Consider the following 24,357-nt stretch of genomic DNA (forward strand, 5'->3'; position numbering starts at 1 on the left):
CAGTATTCAACCTCAGCAACTTTTCAATTTTCTGACTTAGATTTAATGCCATGCAAAGGGAGTCTGCCGTTCATTCCGGCTCCGAAACACCGCTCCTTTTGCACCATAGCAACCCGAATAGCAAAATCAGGAAAATTAAATTAAAAATTTGATTTACCTGAAAAGGCAGGTCTCTGGTGAAAATCCGCTCTTAATCCCTCTTCCAGCGACCCATCAATGAGGGGGCTTGCAGGATCAAGCCATCCAAGGAGACGGAGCAACTCTACAATGATAAGCCACGCCTGTTTGCCCTAACTTGAACCTCTGAGGGAAATTTGACCTTGCAGAAGCTGAAAAATAGGGAGGATGTTCTCAGCAAGCCATCAGATAAAGGGGAACTGCTTAGTTCTCAGGGAGAGGAAGGGATGGGTTCAGAAAGCATCTAGACAACAAGGCCAGGTGGCCTGTAGTGTATTCCTTGCGAAAATATCCCCAGCTGTACAGTTTATAAAGACGTAGCGTGTTTAATGGGCGAAGCATTTGTCCAGGGGCGTATCTCAAAACCCAAATGTGAAGGGCTCTTTTTCGTAAAAATTGACACGGAAGAGAGAATTCTCTGATTTTAGTTACTTAGAGTCAACTTGGAAGGGACCCCAGGCAGGCCCCACAAATAACCCAGAGAAGCATTTTAAATAAAAGGACACATTCCACTCATGTGGAATGACCCAAGATCATCTGGTCCAACCTTCTGCAATGCAGGAATCTCGGCAAAAGATGGCCAGCAGCAATAAGCTTCATTTTGTTGTTGTTGTCTAGTCATGTCTGACTCTTCGTGACCCCCTGGACCAGAGCACGCCAGGCACTCCTGTCTTCCACTGCCTCCCGCAGTTTGGTCAAACTCATGTTAGGTAAAGGTAAAGGGACCCCTGACCATTAGGTCCAGTCGCTTTATTTATTATTTATCCTCATCTCGCTTTATTGGCTGAGGGAGCCGGCCTACAGCTTCCGGGTTATGTGGCCAGTATGACTGAGCCGCTTCTGGCGAACCAAAGCAGCGCATGGAAACGCCGTTTACCTTCCCGCCAGAGCGGTACCTATTTATCTACTTGCACTTTGACGTGCTTTCGAACTGCTAGGTTGGCAGGAGCAGGGACCGAGCAACGGGAGCTCGCCCCGTCGCAGGATTCGAACCGCCAACCTTCTGATCGGTAAGTCCTAAACTCTGTGGTTTAACCCACAACGCCACAACTTTGATTACTGTGATGTTAAAAGGTCTGGCTTGGATTCGTATCAAGATCATTCTATCATTTTTGAGATTGCATCCCAGTACAGCTTTCGCCACTCTTTTGTTGACTATGAGGGCCACTCCATTTCTTTTACGGGTTTCTTGCCCACAGTAGTAGATATGATGGTCATCCGAACTGAATTCGCCCATTCCCGTCCATTTTAGTTCAATGATGCCCAGGATGTCAATATTTATTCTTGCCATCTCATTTTTGACCACATCCAGCTTACCAAGATTCGTGGTTCTTACATTCCAGGTTCCTATGCAATATTTTTCTTTACAGCATTGGACTTTCCTTTCGCTTCCAGGCGTATCCGCAACTGAGCATCCTTTCGGCTTTGGCCCAGCCGCTTCATCAGCTCTGAATCTACTTGTACTTGTCCTCCGCTCTTCCTCAGTAGCATGTTGGATGCCTTCCGAACTGAGGGGCTCATCTTCCAGCGTCATAACTTTTATATGCCTGTTGTCTTTGTCCATGGAGTTTTCTTGGCAGGGATACTGGAGTGGCTTGCCGGTTCCTGCTCCAGGTGGATCACGTTTGGTCAAAACTCTCCACTATGACCTGTCTATCTTGGGTGGCCCTGCACGGCATGGCTCATAGCTTCTCTGAGTTATTCAAGCCCCTTCACCACGAAAAGACAGTGATCCATGAAAGAGTCAACTAATATCCGGCTTGTAACTTGGGGCTTTAAAAGCCAACATTCTGTGCGGTGATGGAGGATATTTTAACCAAAATGAAAGCATAAAACACACCAGCTTCATTTGTGCTTTAGCCGAACTAGCACTAAAGAAATGAGCAAACTCAGTTTCAGGAAAGATTGTTATTGCAAATTTCTGATAAAGTCACAGGCTGCAGATTTGCATTTGACTTAGACTATCTTTATATAGGTAAATTTGAATGAACATTCCTATTGAATGGAAAATAAATTTAAAGGGGTGGTATATCACTACAGAATAAATGCCTGCGCGATCTATTCATTATATGCCAGGGGACTGAGGACAGACTCCAAGAATTAGGAAGATTTGTTAACAATGTACATCCCAGTAATAAATTTGTTCTGATGTACAACAGGTTCATGTTCTGTGTATGTTGTTGTTGTTTAGTCGTTTAGTCGTGTCCGACTCTTCGTGACCCCATGGACCAGAGCACGCCAGGCACTCCTGTCTTCCACTGCCTCCCGCAGTTTGGTCAAACTCATGTTTGTAGCTTCGAGAACACTGTCCCACCATCTCATCTTCCGTCGTCCCCTTCTCCTTGGGCCCTCCATCTTACCCAACATCAGGGTCTTTTCCAGGGAGTCTTCTTTTCTTATGAGGTGGCCAAAGTCTTGGAGCCTCAGCTTCAGGATCTGTCCTTCCAGTGAGCACTCAGGGATGATTTCCTTCAGAATGGATCGGTTTGATCTTCTTGCAGTCCATGGGACTCTCAAGAGTTCTGTGTATAGAAATTAATTTTTTTGGAAAGGAATCTGAAGGTTTCTCCCTACAGAAAACTTGCTGATGTGTTGCTGTTGTTGTTTTGGTACAATATGACAGTTATCATGCTGGGCATTTAAGAAGGAACCATACATGCAACCAAACGCTCAGAAATGGTGTTACAGTCTGTGTCACGAACCCACAAGTGTGTGCAAGCACTCACGTGCATTCATACACACCCCACCGAGACGTTTTCGATATTTTACTGGAGTTAAGACATGTGCTTTTTATGAATATGTGTGTTTAGCCTTAACCCTATGCCCACAATAAGTTCTCACATCACATCAAAGGAATAAAGAAAGCTGGGCTTCTTGTATGAAACAAAAGTGGCAGGGGAAAAATCACAGAAGCAAAATTCCAATTATCATACAGCAAAATCATACAAAGCAAGCAGACAGCAACCCACTCAATATGTACACATCTTGATCTAAGGCATGGGTAGGCAAACTAAGGCCCGGGGGCTGGATCCGGCCCAATCGCCTTCTAAATCCGGCCCACGGACATACCAGGAATCAGTGTGTTTTTACATCAGTAGAATGTGTCCTTTTATTGAAAATGCATCTCTAGGTTATTTGTGGGGCATAGGAATTTGTTCATTTTCCCCCCCTTCAAAATATAGTCCATCCCCCTGAGGGACCGGCCCCCTGCTGAAAAAGTTTGCTGGCTCCTGATCTATGGAGTGAAATAAATACCTGACTATTTTCAAAGGGGGGGGGGGCTTGGCAATTTTGCCACAAAAACCCACACTAAACGGCAAGGTGGAAATGGAAAAGGAAGAATATACCTTTCCTTGAGAGCGCTAGAGAAGTTCTGTTGAGGCATCTGCCTGCTGGGAATCTGGGTTTTCTAAATAAATATTCCGCTAACGCCTCCTAATAGGAAAAAGGAGGTACTTTGAAACAAGCAAGTCTCAAGAGCATTTCTCACTTTGCCTATCCTAGTGAGGAAATGACTAAAATCTGCCCATCCTGAGAGTGTTCTCAATGTTTTGGGCCACCACAGCCATAAGATTTTGCGTATATAGACTTATAATAAAGCTAATTGAATCGTCTTACTGTTGTCTTTTTAAATTTTTACATTGTTGCTTAATTAGTCGGGGGATCATTTCCCCCTCTTTTAGTTTGAGACATGTAGGTAATCATAATATATTTGGCTGAGCACTTATCGAAGGAGTCCGGTGCTTTTTTCCTTTGCTTTCAATTTAAAAAGAAAGAATGTCAGACGTTTACAGTGGGAGGCAGACAGTAAATTTTTCTGGTGCTGTTGGAACAGCTCCGCTTGGAAAAAAATGTGCTCCTGGCTTCACTGCAGTCTCTAGCGGCCTCTAGAGGCCAAAAGCAAACCTACCTTCTCAGCTAATGTAGCAAAAGCTGGATTTTCTTGTGTCTCTTAACTGTGTATATCTGTTTTAAACTTAAGGTAGACGACATTGTTGGGCTGTTGCAGTCGCTTCTGTTTCAGCCAAACTTTCCACAATATTTTGCGGTAGGAGTGGGGGTGTTGTTGTTTAGTCGTTTAGTTGTTTAGCCTTGTCCGACTCTTCGTGACCCCCTGGACCAGAGCACGCCAGGCACTTCTGTCTTCCACTGCCTCCCACAGTTTGGTCAAACTCATGCTGGTAGCTTTGAAGACACTATCCAACCACCTCGTCCTCTGTCGTCCCCTTCTCCTTGGGCCCTCCATCTTTCCCAACATCAGGGTCTTTTCCAGGGAGTCTTCTCTCCTCATGAGGTGGCCAAAGTCTTGGAGCCTCAGCTTCAGGATCTGTCCTTCCAGTGAGCACTCAGGGCTGATTTCCTTCAGAATGGATCGGTTTGATCTTCTTGCAGTCCATGGGACTCTCAAGAGTCTCCTCCAGCACCAGAATTCAAAAGCATCCATTCTTGGGCGATCAGCCTTCTTTATGGTCCAGCTCTCACTTCCATACATCACTATTGGGAAAACCATAGCTTTTACTATACGGACCTTTGTTGGCAAGGTGATGTCTCTACTTTTTAAGATGCTGTCTAGGTTTGTCATTGCTTTTCTCCCAAGAAGGGGAGTGGCAGTGGTTGTGGCTAAAACTCAGGGAGGCTACAACTGCTGTTACTTTTTCTGAACAAGGGACAGACTTCCTTCGAATTACACCTAATTTAAATACAGGATTCATGCGACGGCTGCAGCTTGGACTTTGGTGGCAAAGGGGTGGAAGGAAGAAGAAGTCCCAACAATAACAGATTGCATAACAAGCTACAAGAATTTGCTGAAATTGCGCAGTTGACAAATAGCCTGAGAAGCAATTCAAAACAAAAATTTATGGGAAAATGGGATAGATATATGTTCAAAAATATAGTAAAGGTTTGCTATATATGCTAGCATTTGATTGACGTTGGAGAGAAATTGAGTTGAGAAACGAGATCAAGGGTACATATTGATATAGGAATGTATTAGATAAAATTTAAAGAAATATACAATAATAAGAGTACATTCATTTGTAAAAAAAAAAAAAGGAATATACAACGGGATAGACAGGAAGTCCAAAGTCCAAAGTGTTGGTACATGTATGATTTTTGAATACAGTAGTTTTTTGTCCTTGTTTCTTTAGGTATATAAACTTTGTATATAAACTTTGTATACATGCTGAAAATTATATTATAATAACCATTGCGATGTAATATGATAATGTTTACCGATGTAACATAAGAATGTTAATAAATTTAAAAAACTCAAATAAATAAATAAATACAGGATTCAACACCATTCCCTGTAGGCTATGGGCAGCTGTTGCTTACAGCCCTGGGAGATGGGGGCTTGAGGGTGGAGGGGTGGCAAAAATAGAGTTAAAAATAAACACGAGGATTTGAAACGGGTCATCTTTATTTGTTTACTTATTTAGAGCATTTGTCCCCTGCTCTTCAGCCAAAAAACATCTCCCAGACTGACTTATATCAATCAAAACAAGGCATTTGCTACCTGCATGCTTACATTCTAATAAATAAACAAACAGACCAATTTAAAACAAAAAACACACGCAACACACAAGGGAAAAGGGACAAGGAGGGAAGAGGAGAATAACTCTAAACTCAGGCACCAATTTCTAGACAGTTGTTCCCATATTGGCCTGTTGCTGGCATCCGTCTGTCTTGGGAGGCAATGGAGGAGAGCACTATTGGTGGTGAAATCGAACTGTTTGAAGGTTGCAGTGCCTGTAGGGACAATAGGGGAGAGACATGTTTTGTTGCTGCTGGGGCAGATGAAGGCATCCAGTTTTGCTGCTGCAGATGTGCAATGGCGTTTCTTCTCACTGCCGTCATTCCTAATAATAATAATAATAATAATAATAATAATAATAATAATTTATTACTTATACCACCCCCATCTGACTGGGTTTCCCCAGCCACTCTGGGCGGCTTCCAACAAAACACTAAAATACAATAACCTATTAAACATTAAAAGCTTCCCTAAACATTCCTTCTCTGGCCACTGCTATGGATGCACAACAAGACTATCTCCAGACCCAGTGGTTATCTGCAAGGGATTCCCACACGGTGGGGTTGATATCGCCAACCTTCATGTCAACCTTGGAGACATCTTTGTAATGCAGAGTTGGTCTGCAAACGGACCTGGTGCCTGAAGCCAGATCCCCACAGAGCACATTCTTGGGGATCCTGCCCTCTTCAGTTCTGTGGACATCACCAAGCCAGCATAGAAGTCACTGAGACGTTGTTGTTTAGTCGCCTCTTCGTGACCCCACGGACCAGAGCACGCCAGGCCCTCCTGTCTTCCACTGCCTCCCGCAGTTTGGTCAAACTCATGTTCGTAGCTTTGAGAACACTGTCCCACCATCTCGTCCTCTGTCGTCCCCTTCTCCTTGTGCCCTCCATCTTTCCCAACATCAGGGTCTTTTCCAGGGAGTCTTCTCTTCTCATGAGGTGGCCAAAGTCTTGGAGCCTCAGCTTCAGGATCCGTCCTTCCAGTGAGCACTCAGGGCTGATTTCCTTCAGAATGGAGAGGTTTGATCTTCTTGCAGTCCGTGGGACTCTCAAGAGTCTCCTCCAGCACCAGACATTAAACTGAAAATAAATAAATAAAAGTCACTGAGACAGGAGTGCGACCATGCTGGGATTGTGGGCTTGGGAGAGCATATCTTTGAGACTCTCTTCTTCTCCCATGCGATGGCCAAAATCCTCCTGACCAGCAGGCATAGTTCGAAGGCAGTAGCTGGGGCCTTAGGCTAAGTGGATGTAATGATCTCTGCTTCCTATCTCTGCCACTGAGGTAAAGGGGGTAAAGGTGTTGGGATACTGCCAGGGAGATAAAGTCCATCTGAGCCCCCAAGCTCGGTGCCGGACGATCCATCGACCTCCCTTAGTCACGCAGTATCTAGCAATTTAGCGACACGAAGCCTCAAGCTTAGATAGCCACATTCTTGGACTTGTGCACACTCTATCAGCAGAATTCACGCAGCAAAAAGTTGCACAAGCATGAGAGCAGAACATGCATATTTACAGTTTATTAGGCGTTGGTCAGAACAAAGAAGGCATGACCGTCTGCTCCGACTGCTCAGGCAAAACAGCCAGAAAACGAAAGGAACTTACAACATAAACATCCTGTGAGACAGGAACTTACGCAGGCTGTTATACAAACATCCTGCTCCCTTTTAAGGTGGAACGGAAATATCCTAACATCCTCCCCCTTTCCGTGTAACCTGTAGTACCTGTGGTTCAACCCAATTGCAACCTTTGTGCGTAAACCTTAAGTTGTTCTCTGTTAACAACCTTAGACAACAGATCAGCAGGAATTTCATTTCCTGGCATGTAGGACACCTGAATGAGTCCTTTCTGAATACACTCTCTTGCACGATGTAGCTTAATCTGCAAGTACTTGGTCCTTTGCTTGCAACTCTCCGAGTTCAGCAAAGCCAAACAAGATCTATTGTCTTGATCCACTTGTATAGGACATTTCACAGAAACCCCAATGTCCTTAAACAGTTGCATCAACCATTCACAATCCATGAGTGAAAATGACAGAGCATTGAGTTCTGCTTCACAGGAACTTAGGCTAACTGTTGTCTGCTTTTTGCACAACCAGTCAAACAGGCAGTGGTTGTACATGTAGCATACTCCAGAAGTGCTTGTACCATCCGTGGTGTCACTTCCAAAACTTGCATCTGCAAAGATTTCAAGACCTCCAGTCTTCTGACTGGTGAACCTCAGCCTGTAGTGCATAGTCCCTTTCAAATACCGGGCTATGCGCTTCAGAGCTTTCCAATCCTGAACAGTAGGATTGTTAGCATGTCTGCTCAGCAGGTTAGTGCTTACAGCAATGTCAGGTCTTGAACATCTAGCAATGAAATTCAACTTGCCTAGAATGCATCTGTACAGCGTTGTGTCAGAAAACGCTTCAGCAGTACTGTCTACCTGGTAACCTGTCACCATCGGTGTGTCTGCTGGGTTTGCATCAACCAAATTCAACCTGGTTAATACATCAGCAATTTTCTGTGTTTGGTGTACCAGAAAATTACCTGCTTGGTCCCTCTCCACCTGCAGAGAAAGATAGTTGGATACCTCACCAAGATCCTTCATGTCAAAGTGCTCCTTCAGCTGAGCTAGGGTGCTTTGGTAAAAAGCCTGATTCTTCCAAAACATCAGAAGATCATCAACAAAACATAAACAATACAGTTTGTTTTGCCCCTCCTCCTTGACAAACACACACGGATCAGCTTTGCCCTGGTGAAAACCTAGAGAGAGCAATGTCTCAGTGAGTTTTGTGTTCCAACACCTGGCACTCTGCTTGAGACCATATAAGGATTTCCGCAGTTTACAGACCATTCCCTTCTGTATCTGCATCCCGTCAGGTGGAAGCATGTACAGCTCCTCCCCCAAAATTCCGTACAAAAAAGCTGTATTTATGTCATGATGGGAAACATGCAGTTTCTCCTCCGCAGCGATCTTGAGCATCAGCCGAATGCTCTCATATTTGACCGTGGGTGAGTAGGTCTCGTGGTAATCCTGCCCTGGTACCTGTGAAAAACCTCTGGCAACCAATCTGGCTTTGTGTCTGACAACTTTGCCATTCTGGTCTGTCTTGGCCTTGAAGACCCATTTGCTGCCAACCAGTCTCATCCCTGGGACTACCGGTACCAGCTCCCAAGTCTGGTTCCTATTTAAGGAATCAACTTCAGCCTTCATGGCATTTAGCCAAGGCTCAGCATCTTTAGAGGTTAACTCCTGAACCTCTTTGAAGCTTGAAGGTTCCCATACCTTCTCTGAGCTACTAAGAACAGCAGTTGCCGTCTTAGCAAACTCATCAGCAAATCTCTTTGGAGGTTTGCCTTTGGTCGCCCTTTCAGACCTGCGAACCAGACGCAAGTCTTCTGTGCTCATCTCCTCCTTCTTAGGAGAAAAGTGACCAATGGTGAACAGTGGTTCTTCCAGTTCATTGTCAGACTCATCAGATGGTCTGACTGAGGCCTTTGCGCTCTTGTAGTCTGCTGTGTCATCACTGTCACTGACAGCAGCAGCAGCGCCGCCCACTGAACTGGAATCCGAACTCTGATCATCATCATCATCATCATCATCCTCAGTTTCCTCAGCTTTCTCAGCATGATCTGCTTTCTTCACATCACCTTCATCCTCCTCTGGGTAACTCTGGAAAATTCCCACATTTTCCCCCCACTTAGGATTGTACTCAACACTCCTTGTGAACTTTATGGATTTAGAGTTAGTCATCCATACCCTGTATGCACCTTTTTCGTACCCCATGAACAAACCATGTGCCCCACGCTTCCCAAGCTTGTTGCTTTGTGGGGTGTGTACCCACATGTCAGAACCAAAGATTCTCAAGTGCTTGGTGTTAGGTTTCTTACCAAACATCTTCTCATAGGGAGTGCATCCAATAGGTGATGACAGTCTCCTGTTAAAAGAATAAACAAAATTCGCCAAAGCCTCCCCCCAAAACTTCTCAGGGAGATTGGCATCATGCAACAAGGTTTTTATCCCTTGCAGCAACGTTTGATTTGCTCTCTCCGCAAGCCCATTCATCCATGGCGATCTAGGCGTTGACAAGTCATGCTGGATTCCCTTCTCAGTCAGGAAAGCTTCAAACTGCTGAGAAGTGAATTCCCCGCCTCGATCAGTAAACAGACAACCAATACGTTTACCATGAGCATTCTCCAACCAAGCACAGAATGCCTTGAACCTAGGAAATGCTTGTGATTTCTGCTCGAGCATAAACACATGAATGTACCTGGAAAAAGAATCAATCAGAACCATGAAGTACCTTGCTCTACCCAAAGAGGGTGCTAGAGGACCTACCAGGTCTGCGTGAACTAGCTGGTAGGGTTTGGAAGCCTGCCTGCTAGACTCCTTGCCTTTTGGAGCAACCTTCACCTTGTTCTCTGCACAAGATACACATTTCATGTGAAACTTACAAGGTTTGATGTCCAAACCTTCAACCAACCCAGGCATCTTGGCTAGCGCTTGCCAAGAGAGGTGACAAAATCTGCGATGTGCATCGTGAATGCATCCTGCATGAAGAACCTTGTTAGTTTGTGCAACACAACAAGAATCAGCATTAGACATAACAGCATTGTCATCATAAGTTAGACTGAACAAACCATCCATCAACTTTGCATGCAAAATGTCCTCTTTGCCTTTTCTGATGACACAGACAGTCCTCTTGAAGGAAACCTCAAAACCACGCCCAGTCAGCTGTGGTACACTAATCAAATTGTCCGCAGCTCCTGGAACAAAAAGTACATCTTTGATGGTAGTATTCAGACTTGCAAGTTTCACAGTCCCAACTCCTGCAGCTTGCAAAGTCCTTCCATCAGCCAGCTGGACCTCTCCATCTTGAGGTGTGAAGGAGATGAACAGATGGCGGTCTTTGGTGAGATGGTGCGAGCACCCAGAGTCAATAACAAATCTGGCCTTGCCCTTCGAAGCAGATTTGCTGGCAAACAAAACCTTGTTTTCCACCAGCGTGGGCTTTTGCAGCTTGCCTTTAGCCTTTTGTGAAGCTGTGCCAGCAAACATAGCCTTGTTTTCCACTGGCGAGGGCTTTTGCAACTTGCCCCCCTGCTCCTGGCCATCAGACATGCCTTTAGCCTTTGGTGGAGCTGTGCCAGCAAACATAGCCTTGTTTTCCACTGGCGTGGGCTTTTGCAACTTGCCCCCCCGCTCCTGGCCACCTGCAAGCATCTTGCTCTGTTTACATCTGGTCTTCCGGCCTCTGCAAAGGCTCTGACCTTGGTTCTCACGAGAAACAGAGCTCTCAGCTGCCGACTCCTTGGCTCCCCCTGGAGGCTGGAAGGCTGCCTGGGATGACGTGGCAGTCTGCTCCCCCTGCAGCTTGCAACCGGTGCCCTCAGCATCCCTGCAATCACTAGCATTCTGGGAAACAGCCAGGACCTCCGATGCATTCAAACACTGGGCTGGGATTATTGGCTGGTGGGCCTTTTTCAAAGCATCCCACATGTCACGTGCCGTGAGATTTCCAGCAAGCGTCTTTATTTCCTCCAGAGAGACGGATAAGACTATAACATCAACGGCCCTCGAATCCTGGGCCTGCCATTTCTCTGTCCGAGGAACTGGAGTGGGTTCAAATACAGTATGCCAGACTCCAAACTGACGCAGCAAACTCTCACACCATTTTGCCCAGGTCTGATAGTTGTGCTGATTTAACTTAGGGCACTCAGTGGCCTCCGAAGCTTGGAAAAACTCCATTCCAGCTTTTTACGTGAGCCGTTATGCCTCCAAAGACTTCTTATCTCGGCAGCTCATAAATCACGATGCCTCTGGCTCGGCTCCCAGGCCAATTAGTTTTGCCGGACATCAAAGACTTCTTCCGCGGCAAACAGAAAAGCCTCTGCTTTCGCTTTTCCAACATACCTTTCAGCAGTCTGTTGCTGTCTTTCTCTCCTGCAAGTGCCGTGAATCTGGGCCCAAAACCTGTTGTTGGGATACTGCCAGGGAGATAAAGTCCATCTGAGCCCCCAAGCTCGGTGCCGGACGATCCATCGACCTCCCTTAGTCACGCAGTATCTAGCAATTTAGCGACACGAAGCCTCAAGCTTAGATAGCCACATTCTTGGACTTGTGCACACTCTATCAGCAGAATTCACGCAGCAAAAAGTTGCACAAGCATGAGAGCAGAACATGCATATTTACAGTTTATTAGGCGTTGGTCAGAACAAAGAAGGCATGACCGTCTGCTCCGACTGCTCAGGCAAAACAGCCAGAAAACGAAAGGAACTTACAACATAAACATCCTGTGAGACAGGAACTTACGCAGGCTGTTATACAAACATCCTGCTCCCTTTTAAGGTGGAACGGAAATATCCTAACAAAAGGGACCCCTGACCATTAGCTCCAGTCGTGGCCGACTCTGGGGTTGCGGCACTCATCTCGCTTTACTGGCCGAGGGAGCTGGCGTACAGCTTCCGGGTCATGTGGCCAGCATGACTAAGCCGCTTCTGGCGAACCAGAGCAGCGCACAGAAACGCCGTTTACCTTCCCGCCGAAGCGGTACCTATTGATCTACTTGCACTTTGACGTGCTTTCGAACGGCTAGGTGGGCAGGAGCAGCAGGGACTGAGCAACGGGAGCTCACCCCGTCGTGGGGATTCGAACCACCAACCTTCTGATCAGCAAGTCCTAGGCTCTGTGGTTTAACCCTTAATGACATTTGAGGGGGAAGGAGGCCTGATGCAGCTGGCCTGTCGCTGCAGAGCCAATCGAGTGAGCTCTGCTCCTCAGTTTTCCCAGTGCTGGAATGGCTGCCTTCATTATTCTGTTTCCAGGAGCTAAGCTAGCCATTTCACAGAATCACAGAATCGTAGATTTGGAAGGAATAATAATAATAATAATAATAATAATAATAATAATAATAATAATAATTTATTTATACCCTGCCCATCCGGCTGGGTTTTCCCAGCCACTCTGGGCGCCTTCCAACGAATATTAAAATATAATAATCTATTAAACATTAAAAGCTTCCCTAAAGAGGGCAGCCTTCAGATGTCTTCTAACAGTCTGGTAGTTCTTTTTCTCTTTGACATCTGGAACCCCCGAGAGTCATCTAGTCTGACCCCCTGCAATGCTGGAATCTCAGATCATTCATGACATATGGTCATCCAACCTCTGCTTAAAAACCTCCATAGAGGTTTCTTTAGGGGGAACCTTATTGGTTATTTCCGGAATGAGCATTCTGATTGGCTAGGGCGATAAAACCACGTCTTCATTGGTGAGCGAGTTCCATTCTCATCCAATCAGCGCCCTCTCTCGGAAGCTAAATTAGGTGAGTACTGTATATAGAAAGCAACATTTGGTTGCAAGCATCTCACGTTTTCCTTTGAGCAGCGAAACCCCCCCTGCCCCTCCGCAGGCTCTTTTATGAATCACCAATTTCCCGAAAGAGTTTCCTGCGCTTCCAAGGCTGCCCTTAAGAAATGCACGTTCTTGCACCCGACACGTGTAGTAAAGCAAGGGGTATTTTTTCACCAGCAACGTTGCGAAGTAAAGCTCTGGGAATCAGGAGCTGCCTGCCGCAATGCAGTTTTGGAGCGGGGTGGGGTGTTAATAGCGGAGGAAGCGAAACCCCGGGCAATAAATTGCATGGAGATTGCTCACCCCAAAAAGCTGATCCCGGAATAGTGGAGCCGGCAGCTACGTAGGTCGGAAAGTGTAGAAATCACCTGTTTCCCCATCCTTCAACCACCTAACAGCACTTTGTATCTTTTAGACACGCATATTGGCTTCTAAAGTTTGGGGAAAAGAGACTGAAAGTTGTTAATATCAATATGAAGGCAACGCAGTCAGTCTTGTAGTCTCGGCATTTTTGGTGCCCTCCTAGCCCGTTTTTAGGTTAATGCTCTCTCCCAGAACACCATTTTTCTACGTTTCCCACGTCTACCTACCAGTATTGCTGCTGCTGTTAATGACAATTATCCTTCGTTGCCTCCACTGCATATACCAAAATGTGTTTTTTAAACTTCCCAGCATTTATTTAAATCGCCTCACTTCATTACTGGGCACGTCTGGTACAATCCAACGCGTTTAGATGCGATATTGCGCTTTCCAAAGTGGCTCATATATATTTCAGATAACCAAGGCTACCTAGGCAAAAAAACGCTTTTAGCAGCCTAAACTGTGTCAGCTCTTTTCATGAAAAGGTGGGCGGCCCTTAAAAGGGCCTTTGAGGTCGTTTGTAATGTAGTTAGTTTTGATATCCTGATTAGCCACCGAAGCCGTACAGAGTGCGGCCCTGGCGCTTCAGAGCGTACACGACATCCATGGCGGTCACAGTCTTCCTCTTGGCGTGCTCGGTGTAAGTCACGGCATCCCGGATGACATTTTCCAGAAAGACCTTCAGGACACCGCGGGTCTCCTCGTAGATCAAACCCGAGATACGCTTGACTCCGCCACGGCGAGCCAGGCGGCGGATTGCAGGCTTCGTGATGCCCTGGATGTTGTCACGAAGCACCTTGCGGTGCCTCTTGGCGCCTCCCTTGCCCAGCCCTTTCCCGCCTTTTCCACGACCAGACATGGTAACAAGTTAACACTCCGTGCTCTTGAAGAATGAAGTAAACGAATAATAGCGCAGCTGCTTCTTTTATACAGCAAAGTCCGACCAGAGGGAAGACTGAAAGGGTACATGTTAGCCTTTGACTGAGCCACGCCCTCTTTCCAAACGCCATAACGCTATAGGCTATACTTTCCACCAATCAGCTTCATGCCTTTTATTTGGGGAGGATAGTGCAGCCGTGAGAGTTATAGACACGTTTCATAATTTACAAAATTATGATTCTGTCCGGTGATACTAAGTACTGTACAGCACTGTAATCTGGAAATGGCGCAGAACAGAATGGAAAAACAAAACAATAGCGTAGAGGCGGGGGAAAGAATAAAACAGAACCTGAAAACTCTTATCCTAACATTTGCAAAATTGTGAGGAGCAATAATTAGAAAAGCATACTGTAAATTTCAGAGGTTTATGTCGCATTAGAATTGTAAAATTGTAGAGTTGGAAGGGATCCCAATGGTCATCTAATCCATCTGGCGTCTTTCATTGCATGGTTCTTGTAAACCACTTCCTTGGTCCACAATTAAATGACGATAACGATCAGCCTGAGTCTATACATTTAAAAAAAATAACAATAAGGCATTTGGTGCTGCCTCGATGAAGGACGTTCTGGTCTCCTTTTACGCTACTAGCTTTCGCTTCCGTGGCAGAAGTACAAGGACACATGCCTTTCCCAATACAGTATTTACACGCGTGCAGAGACAAAAGAGAATGTAGTTTGCTTGTTTGACTTTAATTTTATATTGTGCTCTGAATGTAAGTACTGGTCATAGTTTGTCACGTTAAGAAAAAACACCAATCAAAGGTATTCCTTTTCGTTTTTTAACACGATCTAATATGGTCACCATCATTTATTTCTCAGACGAAAGAGTAATGACGTAACACCCCCTTTTTTTAAAAAAAGCAGAACATGCAAATATAAACTCGCCCCATGTGACATTTCTATTAGCTCGCGCAAGCATATACGTAATTTAAATGTAACTTTCTGGTTGGTTGCAAGAAGACACATTCTCATTGGGTGCTAAGCACGTCCTATCTCTCTTTCACCCAATCAGACTTGACAGAAAGAATCCATCGGGAGTAAATAAATAGGCGGCTTGCAAGATTCTGCTCATTCTGCTCTTCGTTGTTGTAGTCCTTTGTCGATTTCGCCGTACGATGTCTGAGCGTGGAAAGCAGGGCGGCAAAGCCAAGGGCAAGGCGAAGTCTCGCTCGTCCAGGGCGGGCTTGCAGTTCCCTGTGGGTCGAGTGCACCGCCTGCTTCGCAAAGGGCACTACGCGAAGCGCGTGGGAGCCGGAGCCCCTGTCTACACGGCGGCGGTGCTGCAATACCTGACCGCCGAGATCCTGGAGCTGGCCGGCAACGCGGCGCGGGACAACATGAAGGCGCGCATCATCCCTCGGCACTTGCAGCTGGCCATCCGCAACGACCAGGAGCTGAACAAGCTGCTGGCCAAAGGCACCGTCCCCCAGGGCGGCGTCCTGCCCAAGATCACAAAGTGAAGGCCCAGTAAAAATCAGACCGCGGCGTCAGGACTTCACAAAGGCTCTTTTCAGAGCCGTCCACCCTGTCATAAGGGAGCTGAGCTTATATTGCTGAAAGTTTCAAACTGCATTTCTGAAAACACTATATTGTGAATTTATAAGCACTGCACTCGCTGCTTTCATCTTAAAAGCCTGCACGCCCCCCAAACAAAATTCTGGCTAAGCCCATGCGCTCGGTCTGCCTTTATTCATTTTACCTTCCAAGGATCTCAAGGTACAGTCACTATTGTAAAGCAGTGGTTCTCAGGGTGTTACTAAACATTTCAGCCACTGATTTACAATATTCTGAGTGTGGCCCAGATTACCGGTAGTTTGAAAACCACTGTCTAAAGTTTTGGATTAAGTCTATCCATAACAGAGAAAATAAGGTAAAGTATATAACTCTTTTTATGAAAAGGTGGGCGGCCCTTAAAAGGGCCTTTGGCTTTAAGCTGCAACCTTGATATCTAGAATTAGCCACCAAAGCCGTACAGAGTACGACCCTGGCGCTTCAGAGCGTACACGACATCCATAGCGGTCACAGTCTTCCTTTTGGCATGTTCGGTGTAAGTCACGGCGTCGCGGATGACATTTTCCAGAAAGACCTTCAGGACGCCGCGGGTCTCCTCGTAGATCAAGCCCGAGATGCGCTTGACTCCGCCACGGCGAGCCAGGCGGCGGATTGCAGGCTTCGTGATGCCCTGGATGTTGTCACGAAGCACCTTGCGATGCCTCTTGGCGCCTCCCTTTCCCAAACCTTTCCCGCCTTTCCCACGACCAGACATGCTTGCAGATCAACCTTCGAACAACGACACAAGAAACAAAATGCATTGTAAGGGAGGGCTCCCTCTCCTTATATATAGAAATGTCCGACCAGAATGAAAACCTAGGCATACTTTTGTGCATTGCAGAACTGTCTCAATTTCGTCCAATCAAATGCACTCCTTTTGCAGCTGCTCAATGAGAGTCCTGGCGGGGGAAAAAAACCCAGGCTATGGCCCCGCCCCACTTAGCCCTCTTGCGTGATCTTGTCTAGCCAATTGCTGTTCAGCCCAGGAAATTCAAACTTTCCAACTGACAATGCTCAGTCCTCAGCCAATCAAGACTGCGAGAGCGGTCTATAAATAACCAGCAACCGGGCTCTTTGTCTCATTTGCTGAAGAGAGTCCTTTGCTTCGTTTGCCATGGCTCGTACCAAGCAGACCGCCCGCAAGTCCACCGGCGGGAAGGCGCCTCGGAAGCAGCTGGCGACCAAAGCCGCCCGGAAGAGCGCCCCGGCCACCGGGGGCGTGAAGAAGCCTCACCGCTACCGCCCTGGGACTGTCGCCCTGCGAGAGATCCGTCGCTACCAGAAGTCGACCGAGCTGCTGATTCGCAAGCTGCCCTTCCAGCGTCTGGTGCGGGAGATCGCGCAGGATTTCAAGACAGACCTGCGCTTCCAGAGCTCTGCGGTGATGGCGCTTCAGGAGGCGAGCGAGGCTTACCTGGTGGGCCTTTTCGAAGATACCAACCTGTGCGCCATTCATGCCAAGCGGGTCACCATCATGCCCAAAGACATCCAGCTGGCTCGCCGCATCCGCGGAGAAAGAGCTTAAGATATTCGTTGTCAAAGTAGGGGCCTCCTACGTTCAAAAACCCAAAGGCTCTTTTAAGAGCCACCACATAATCTTAAAAAGCTGTTAATTACTGCAATATTAATTTTACCAGTTCGGTATTGTGCATTAAGCAGCAGTTGCTGGGAATGTTAAAAGTGGACACAGCGGCGTGGTACTTCTGTGCAGTTTACAGGCGTCTCCCATGGATCTTGCCCCTTCGACTTTCCTCCTTCAGTGACTTGTGCCCCGTTTTATCAGGCCCTGGGGTAGCTAGCATTCTTTCACTAAGGGAAAGCAAATCCATTTTTACCCTCCCATCTAAAAACAGTATCATGGAAGCAGCCACTTGCTTTTTCCCCGCCCACCCCATTGCCACGTGGTGTCTCCCTCCCCCTCCGCCCCGTAAAACAAAGTTGCAGAAACATTAATGTCAAGTGACTTGGCACGGATAAAAAAGCCGGCGGGGGGAAATGAGCAACAGGATACCCGATTAAAAGGAAAGCCTAGAATTGCAGCAATAACGATACTACTAGCACACAATTGCTCAGCGGGGTCTGGTATGGTTTCGAATTGGGAGGGGGAGACTGTGCAAGGGACTGGACCCACTACGATTCTACCAACTGCGGCAACTTGCATCACAGGACCGAAGCACATCACATGGGAAAGGGAAATTCAGCACTTTCTTTGAATTTGTGGGTGGCTCTTAAAAGAGCCTTTGGGGTTAACGAGGAGCGCTGCTGCCTCTCGCGCAAGCCGAGCGGGTCCTTCCTACTTCTTTTTCGGCGCCGCCTTCTTGGGCTTGGCGACTTTCGCCTTGGGGGTCTTGGGCTTCGCTTTGGGCTTGGCTGCCTTCGCCTTGGCGGGGCTCTTGGCGGCCTTCTTGCTTTTGGCCGCCGCCGCCTTGGGCTTCTTGGGGCTCTTGGCGGCCTTCCGGGCGCCTGCCGCGGGCTTCTTAGCCGGCTTCTTGACGCCCTTCTTGGTGGCGGCCGCCTTCTTCACCTTCTTGGCGGCGCTGGCGGGCTTCTTGGCCGCGGGCTTTTTGCTTTTCGCAGCCGCCGCCGCCGGCTTCTTCTTGGGCGCCTTGTCCTTGTTGTCCGCCTGCTTCTTATTGAGCTTAAAGGAGCCCGAGGCGCCCGTGCCCTTGGTCTGCAGCAAGATCCCCCGGGTCACCAGGCTCTTCAGGCCCAGCTTGATGCGGCTGTTGTTCCGCTCCACGTCGTAGCCGGCGGCCGCCAGCGACTTCTTCAGCGCGGCCAGGGAGATGCCGCCGCGCTCCTTGGACGCCGTCACCGCCTGGGTCAGCAGCTCCGTCACGCTGGGGCCCGAGGCCTTGCGGGACTTCGGGGCGGCGGCCGCCGCCTTCTTGGCCTTCTTCGCGGGAGCCTTGACAGCCGGCAGCGCGGCGACGGGCGCGGCGGGAACCTCTTCAGTCATCCTGATCCGAAACTATACCGCCCCCTGAGCACACCGTCGAGTCACCAAAGCAGAAGCTGAATGGACGCGGCGGCGGCGCTGCCTCGTATTTATAGGGGAGGAGCTGCGCGCTGATTGGTGCGTTCCGAGCACGGCGCTTTGACAGCCAGACCTGGGCTCCTGGTCCGGGCAACTTTTGTGTTTCTTAACCCGCACAAAAGAGTCGATTACTCCGAGTCCCGTCCGCGGATCCCTTCCGTTCCAGGCTGGATCGATGGGGAGGATGCGGGCTTTCGATCACCTGGTTTTCACGCTCCGGGGTGGCAGGGCTCCTCCGGAAAAGAGCGGGGAACTCAGCCTCGGCTCGCTCTCCCGGCCTGAAAATTTGCAAACTTTTGCTTTTCGACGAAAATAGCAAATGCTGCTTTTAAGAAGCGGGCGCGGGAGGTCCGGCATAAGGTAGCCCGGGGGGTCTGCACCCGGCCGGTGAAGAAAGGAAGGCTTTTCGGCCGGGAACTTCGCGGCAGCCGCTTCTTTCATCGAGTCAAGTAACACATCTGACAACGAGCTTCGGGTTAAATTGCTATAAGGCATGATAGCAACGCCGGCCCCAGAAAATGAGCGACAGAGTGATGGAAAGGAATTGGGATTATTTGAAGAGGGCCGGTTTGGACGGATGAGTAAAAAAATTGCACTTGGGTTTTTTAAAAGGTTTTTAACGCCTTTCTGAAAGTCATCCGCATTTGTCTCTCTTTGGTGCTCCCTGGGCAAAGAGACCGGAGGACGTCAGCCTATGGAGCTTATCATTTCTGTCTTCAAATTAATTTCAGCAAATAAATCTAGATGTCGCCGAAAGTTCAACACAGGGGTCTCTTTTGGGGAATAGGCGAGGGGTAGTGTACCCTAAGTGCAATCCATTGGGAGTTGGTTGTAATGAAGTTCTACTTGTGTGTTTACTGGTATTGCAACTCTCTATTGGCTATACAAAGCAGAGTCTTCTAGCAACTTGAAAACTTAACCGATTTGTGATGTGGCATGATTCTCAGCAGACCTGTACACGCAAATATTGTAATCGGGCCATGGAGTGCAGGTAGTGCCTGTGTGTGATACTTCTGTGCCAAGTTCAGAGCAGCTGCGGCAGCCCAGGACTGCAGTAACTTACCAAATAACTGAAAAGAACAGATTAGCTTCACGCAACCGATGAAGAAGACTCTGCGGCAGGTGCCACAATGAATCTATCGGTTGCTGAAGGTGCCACAGGAATGGATGCATTTGTGTGTTTGCTGTCACAGGAAGTACACACAACAAAAATCCCTGTGGAATATGTTGCCTAACTGGCGCGTGTGGAAAAGCCACCACTCACACTCAGTAGTGAATCTTAGAATTGGGACTTACTCACAAGTAAATCTCTGTAAGATTTCCTTCTCAGTCAGTTTTGTTTGCTTAAAAAAGCAAAAACAAAAAAACAAAGATCATAGCAAAAAAAGGGGGACACACACCCAGTTAGGATTTCACAAACAAATCCAAGATTCATAATACAAATGAGGTTTTCTTGTTTTTAAAAGATCTTAATACGATGCCTCTAGAATCTATTCAGAGTGGTGGACTTTTTTTTTCCCTAGTAAAGAAAGCTGTTTTACATATCATGCGTTTTATCAGTATCTGCAGCAAATCAATAATCCTGACAGGATCTGTTATTCCAGAGAGATTTCTAAGTAGTAGTATCATAAATAAATCTCTTTTAGGGTCCTTATTTAATGGGCAGTATAAGAAGAATGGCCATTATAATCCACAGAGTTTTGCCTGCGTACATTGTTGATTTATTTGATGTTCCTAATCTACCCTTCTACAGGGTTTGGGAACTGGGTTTGGTAAATTACCTTCTCAGAGGAGCAAAAGTAAGTTAATCAAAATACACCTGGGACTGTAGAATGCAAACAGAAACAGAAGTCTGCCGGATGTTTCACCTATTCTTCTCTTAGTGCCTCTCAAATAGATCCTCTGATTCCTTGGTAGCCTCAAATTCTACAGCAACAAAAGGTTATTATTATTATTTCTAGTGAACGTTCACAGGCGTGAAGGCAAACCACTCCATATTGCAACTGTGTCCAAACTGGTTGTCTGGCGACTCTTCTTAAAATAGCTGTTATGCGAAACATTTTGGAGTTTCACCTGATTAAATGTAGCATCACTTCAGCACATAGCACAGTGCTTGATGCTAAAACGTAGGGTCAAAAATGATTCAGGATTATTCACAGATCTTCAAATATCTACGCTTCAGAGACAGACATTTTGCTAGTATGATGTTTCTTTTTTTTACTCCTCAGACCAGGGCCACAGACAGGCAGTTTCAAATCTCAGCCTTGAAGTTCCCTGCACGACCTTAGGGAAGGGGTCAGCAAACATTTTCAGCAGGGGCCGGTCCACTGTCCCTCAGACCTTGTGGAGGGCTGGACTATATTTTTTTTGGGGGGGGAATGAACGAATTCCTATGCCCCACAAATAACCCAGAGATGCATTTTAAATAAAAGGACACATTGTACACATGTGAAAACACGCTGATTCCCAGACTGCGGGCCGGATTTAGAAGGCGATTGGGCCGGATCTGGCCCCCGGGGCCGCCTTAGGCCAATAATTCTCTGGCGCACTTTACAGGGCTGGTGTAAGGATAAAATTGGGGGAGGTAAGGATGGCGGAGAGATCATTTATGCCACACTGGGATGGTTTAAAAGGTAGTACAGTGGTACCTCGGGTTACATACGCATCAGGTCACAGACTCCGCTAACCCAGAAATAGTACCTTGGGTTAAGAACTTTGCTTCAGGATGAGAACAGAAATCGTGCTCCAGCGGCAGCAGGAGGCCCCATTAGCTAAAATGGTGCTTCAGGTTAAGAACAGTTTCAGGTTAAGAACGGACCTCCAGAACGAATTAAGTACTTAACCCAAGGTACCACTGTAATAAGGAATAATATAGAGCATTTTAAGTGGGAACTTCCAAAATCCCTTCCTTGCCCCAGACAAGTTTTAAGATCAGATCTGTTGATCTTGAAGCTGTTGTGGAACAATATATTAAGAAATCATTCAAAAACTTTTCGCTTGTTCTACGGCAAAGCCATCCATTGCAACACAGGCGTCATTAAGGACTCGACAGACGCACCTCAAGCTTCAAGGTGCTTTGCGCATGAAGTCCCAGGTTGCTTCTTTCAGTCTATGACTCTGGGTCACATGTGTGAGAAAAGCATGCAGCTAATACTATCAGCATGCAATTATCGGTTTTGTTATCTTCAAGAGAAGATGGGAGGGCAGGAAATAAAGCCCTTTTTGATTATGTGATTCATGTGGAGACAGAAAAGGCATTCCTACCTCCTCCAAGCTCTTCAGATTTTGTTAGTCAGTTCCCAACTGCATGCACATGCACACACATACACCTCTTACTCCGGAACTTTCCAAGCTATGTGTCGTGACACGTTAGTGCATGGGTAGGCAAACTAAGGCCGGGGGGCTGGATCCGGCCCAATTGCCTTCTCAATCCGGCCCGCGGACGGTCCGGGAATCAGTGTGTTTTTACATGAGTAGAATGTGCCCTTTTATTTAAAATGCATCTCTGCGTTATTTGTAGGGCATAGGAATTCGTTCATTTCCCCCCCCCCCCCCAAAATATAGTCCAGTCCCCCACAAGATTCTGAGGGACAGTGCACTGGCCCCCTGCTAAAAAAGTTTGCTGACCCCTGCGTTAGTGTGTCGGCTGCAGTGTGTAGATGTGTCAGAATGCTCCCTGCGTTCCTTCAGGGGCTGGAAAGGAGTTACAGTTTTGAATTATGGTGCTGGAGGAGACTCTTCAGAGTCCCATGGACTGCAAGAAGATCAAACCTCTCCATTCTGAAGGAAATCAGCCCTGAGTGCTCACTGGAAGGACAGATCCTGAAGCTGAGGCACTAATACTTTGGCCACCTCATGAGAAGAGAAGACTCCCTGGAAAAGACCCTGATGTTGGGAAAGATGGAGGGCACAAGGAGAAGGGGACGACAGAGGACAAGAGGGTTGGACAGTGTTCTTGAAGCTACCAGCCTGGGTTTGGCCAAAGTGAGGGAGGCAGTGGAAGACAGGAGTGCCTGGCATGCTCTGGTCCAGGGGATCACGAAGAGTCGGACATGACTAAACGACGAAACAACAACCACAACCTCCGGTTTGCTAGTAAAACTGAATTACTGTGTTGCGAAATGATGCGGGTCTAAAAAGTGGGTCACCAACATGAAAAGTTTGGAAAGCTCTGCCCTACTCTTTCAGCAGCCTTTACCAAACAGTTTTGGACTACAAGTCCCATCAGCCCCAGCCAGCGGGACCATATGATGGGATGGGAGCTGTGGTCCAAAACATCGGGAGGATTAGACAAATTCCTGGAGGCACAAGGGCTATTGATGGCTGCTAGTCAAAATGGCTATGCTCTGCCTTCAATGTTTCTGAATACCAGTTGCTGGAAACTACAGGACAGGAGAGGGCTCTTGGGGTCAAATCCTGCTTGCATGTTTCCCGTAGGTATCTGGTTGGGTGCTGGACTAGATGGGCCACTGGCCTGATCCAGTAGGCTTTTCTCACGTTCTTCAGGAAAGCAACAGGTTGGTCTCTGCTCTACGGGAAAACAATAGTTTGAGACCATCTAGGAGCTGGTCTCATGTCTCAGTTGGAAACTGACAGAGCATGTGCAAGTGTGTTGCAAAGGAAGACCCTGTTCACTAGGCCAAAAGCAGAGCTCAGGTCGATTGATAAGCATAGTTCTCTTGTTCATTGGCAGACATTTGATACTGTTTTGCCCAGTTTTACATATTATTGCACAAAAACCCCAGATGTGAAATCCTAAAGGCTGATTTGGTAATAAAAGACTGGCGGGCAAATTAATAATAATAAAATAAAATATAAAATAAAATAAAATAAAATATAAAATAATAATAATAATAATAATAATAATAATAATAATAATAATAATAATAATAATACAGTATTTATACCTCACCCATCTGGCTGGGTTTCCCCAGCCACTCTGGGCGGCTCCCAGCAGAATATAAAAAATGCGATAAAACATCAAACATTAAAAACTTCCCTAAACAGGGCTGCCTTCAGACGTCTTCTAAAAGTCAGATAGTTGTTTATTTCCTTGACATCTGATGGGAGGGTGTTCCACAGGGTAGGTGCCACCACCGAGAAGGCCCTCTGCCTGGTTCCCTGTAGCTTTGCTTCTTGCAGTGAGGGAACCTCCAGAAGGCCCTTGGAGCTGGACCTCAGTGTCCGGGTAGAACGATGGGGGTGGAGATTTTTTGCTACGTTTTAAGGTATTGCAAAACAATGTTCCCAAATTCCCAATCTCATTCTATTTTCTCAGTATCACGGTGGCAAGAGACACAGCAATAGGAAATGTGGAATGCTAGTAATAACACTCACAGGCCAACAGCAGAGAAGGGATAATTCTCCACATGTCAGCAGAGGCACTCCTTGTGAGTAAATAATCTTAACAAAGGGAGATACAAT

At 47.0% G+C, this 24,357-nt stretch overlaps 4 protein-coding genes across 4 annotated transcripts; 2 read left to right on the top strand and 2 right to left on the bottom strand.

Annotated features, from left to right (window-relative positions):
- Nucleotides 1-13,893: 13,893 nt before the first annotated feature.
- On the bottom strand, nt 13,894-16,672 carry LOC128399233 (uncharacterized). The gene is made up of 3 exons (XM_053360473.1): nt 16,303-16,672; nt 15,350-15,784; nt 13,894-14,272 (listed from the first exon to the last, which is right to left on the bottom strand). The coding sequence occupies exons 1-3, from the start codon at nt 16,609-16,611 to the stop codon at nt 13,955-13,957; spliced, it is 1,062 nt and encodes a 353-aa protein (XP_053216448.1). The 5' UTR covers nt 16,612-16,672; the 3' UTR covers nt 13,894-13,954.
- LOC128400577 (histone H2A-beta, sperm-like) lies at nt 15,346-16,030 on the top strand. Its single transcript, XM_053362882.1, has one exon. It carries the CDS (start codon nt 15,461-15,463, stop codon nt 15,803-15,805), a length of 345 nt encoding a protein of 114 aa, XP_053218857.1. The 5' UTR covers nt 15,346-15,460; the 3' UTR covers nt 15,806-16,030.
- A 338-nt stretch (nt 16,673-17,010) lies between the features above and the next one.
- On the top strand, nt 17,011-17,631 carry LOC128400572 (histone H3). Its single transcript, XM_053362875.1, has one exon. The coding sequence runs from the start codon at nt 17,011-17,013 to the stop codon at nt 17,419-17,421; it is 411 nt and encodes a 136-aa protein (XP_053218850.1). The 3' UTR covers nt 17,422-17,631.
- Nucleotides 17,632-18,087: 456 nt separating this feature from the next.
- Nucleotides 18,088-18,900, bottom strand: LOC128400564 (histone H1-like). Its single transcript, XM_053362862.1, has one exon. It carries the CDS (start codon nt 18,853-18,855, stop codon nt 18,190-18,192), a length of 666 nt encoding a protein of 221 aa, XP_053218837.1. The 5' UTR covers nt 18,856-18,900; the 3' UTR covers nt 18,088-18,189.
- Between the last annotated feature and the right edge of the window lie 5,457 nt (nt 18,901-24,357).

The sequence above is a fragment of the Podarcis raffonei genome, chromosome 13 (assembly GCF_027172205.1).
Source record: "Podarcis raffonei isolate rPodRaf1 chromosome 13, rPodRaf1.pri, whole genome shotgun sequence".
NCBI lineage: Eukaryota > Metazoa > Chordata > Lepidosauria > Squamata > Lacertidae > Podarcis > Podarcis raffonei.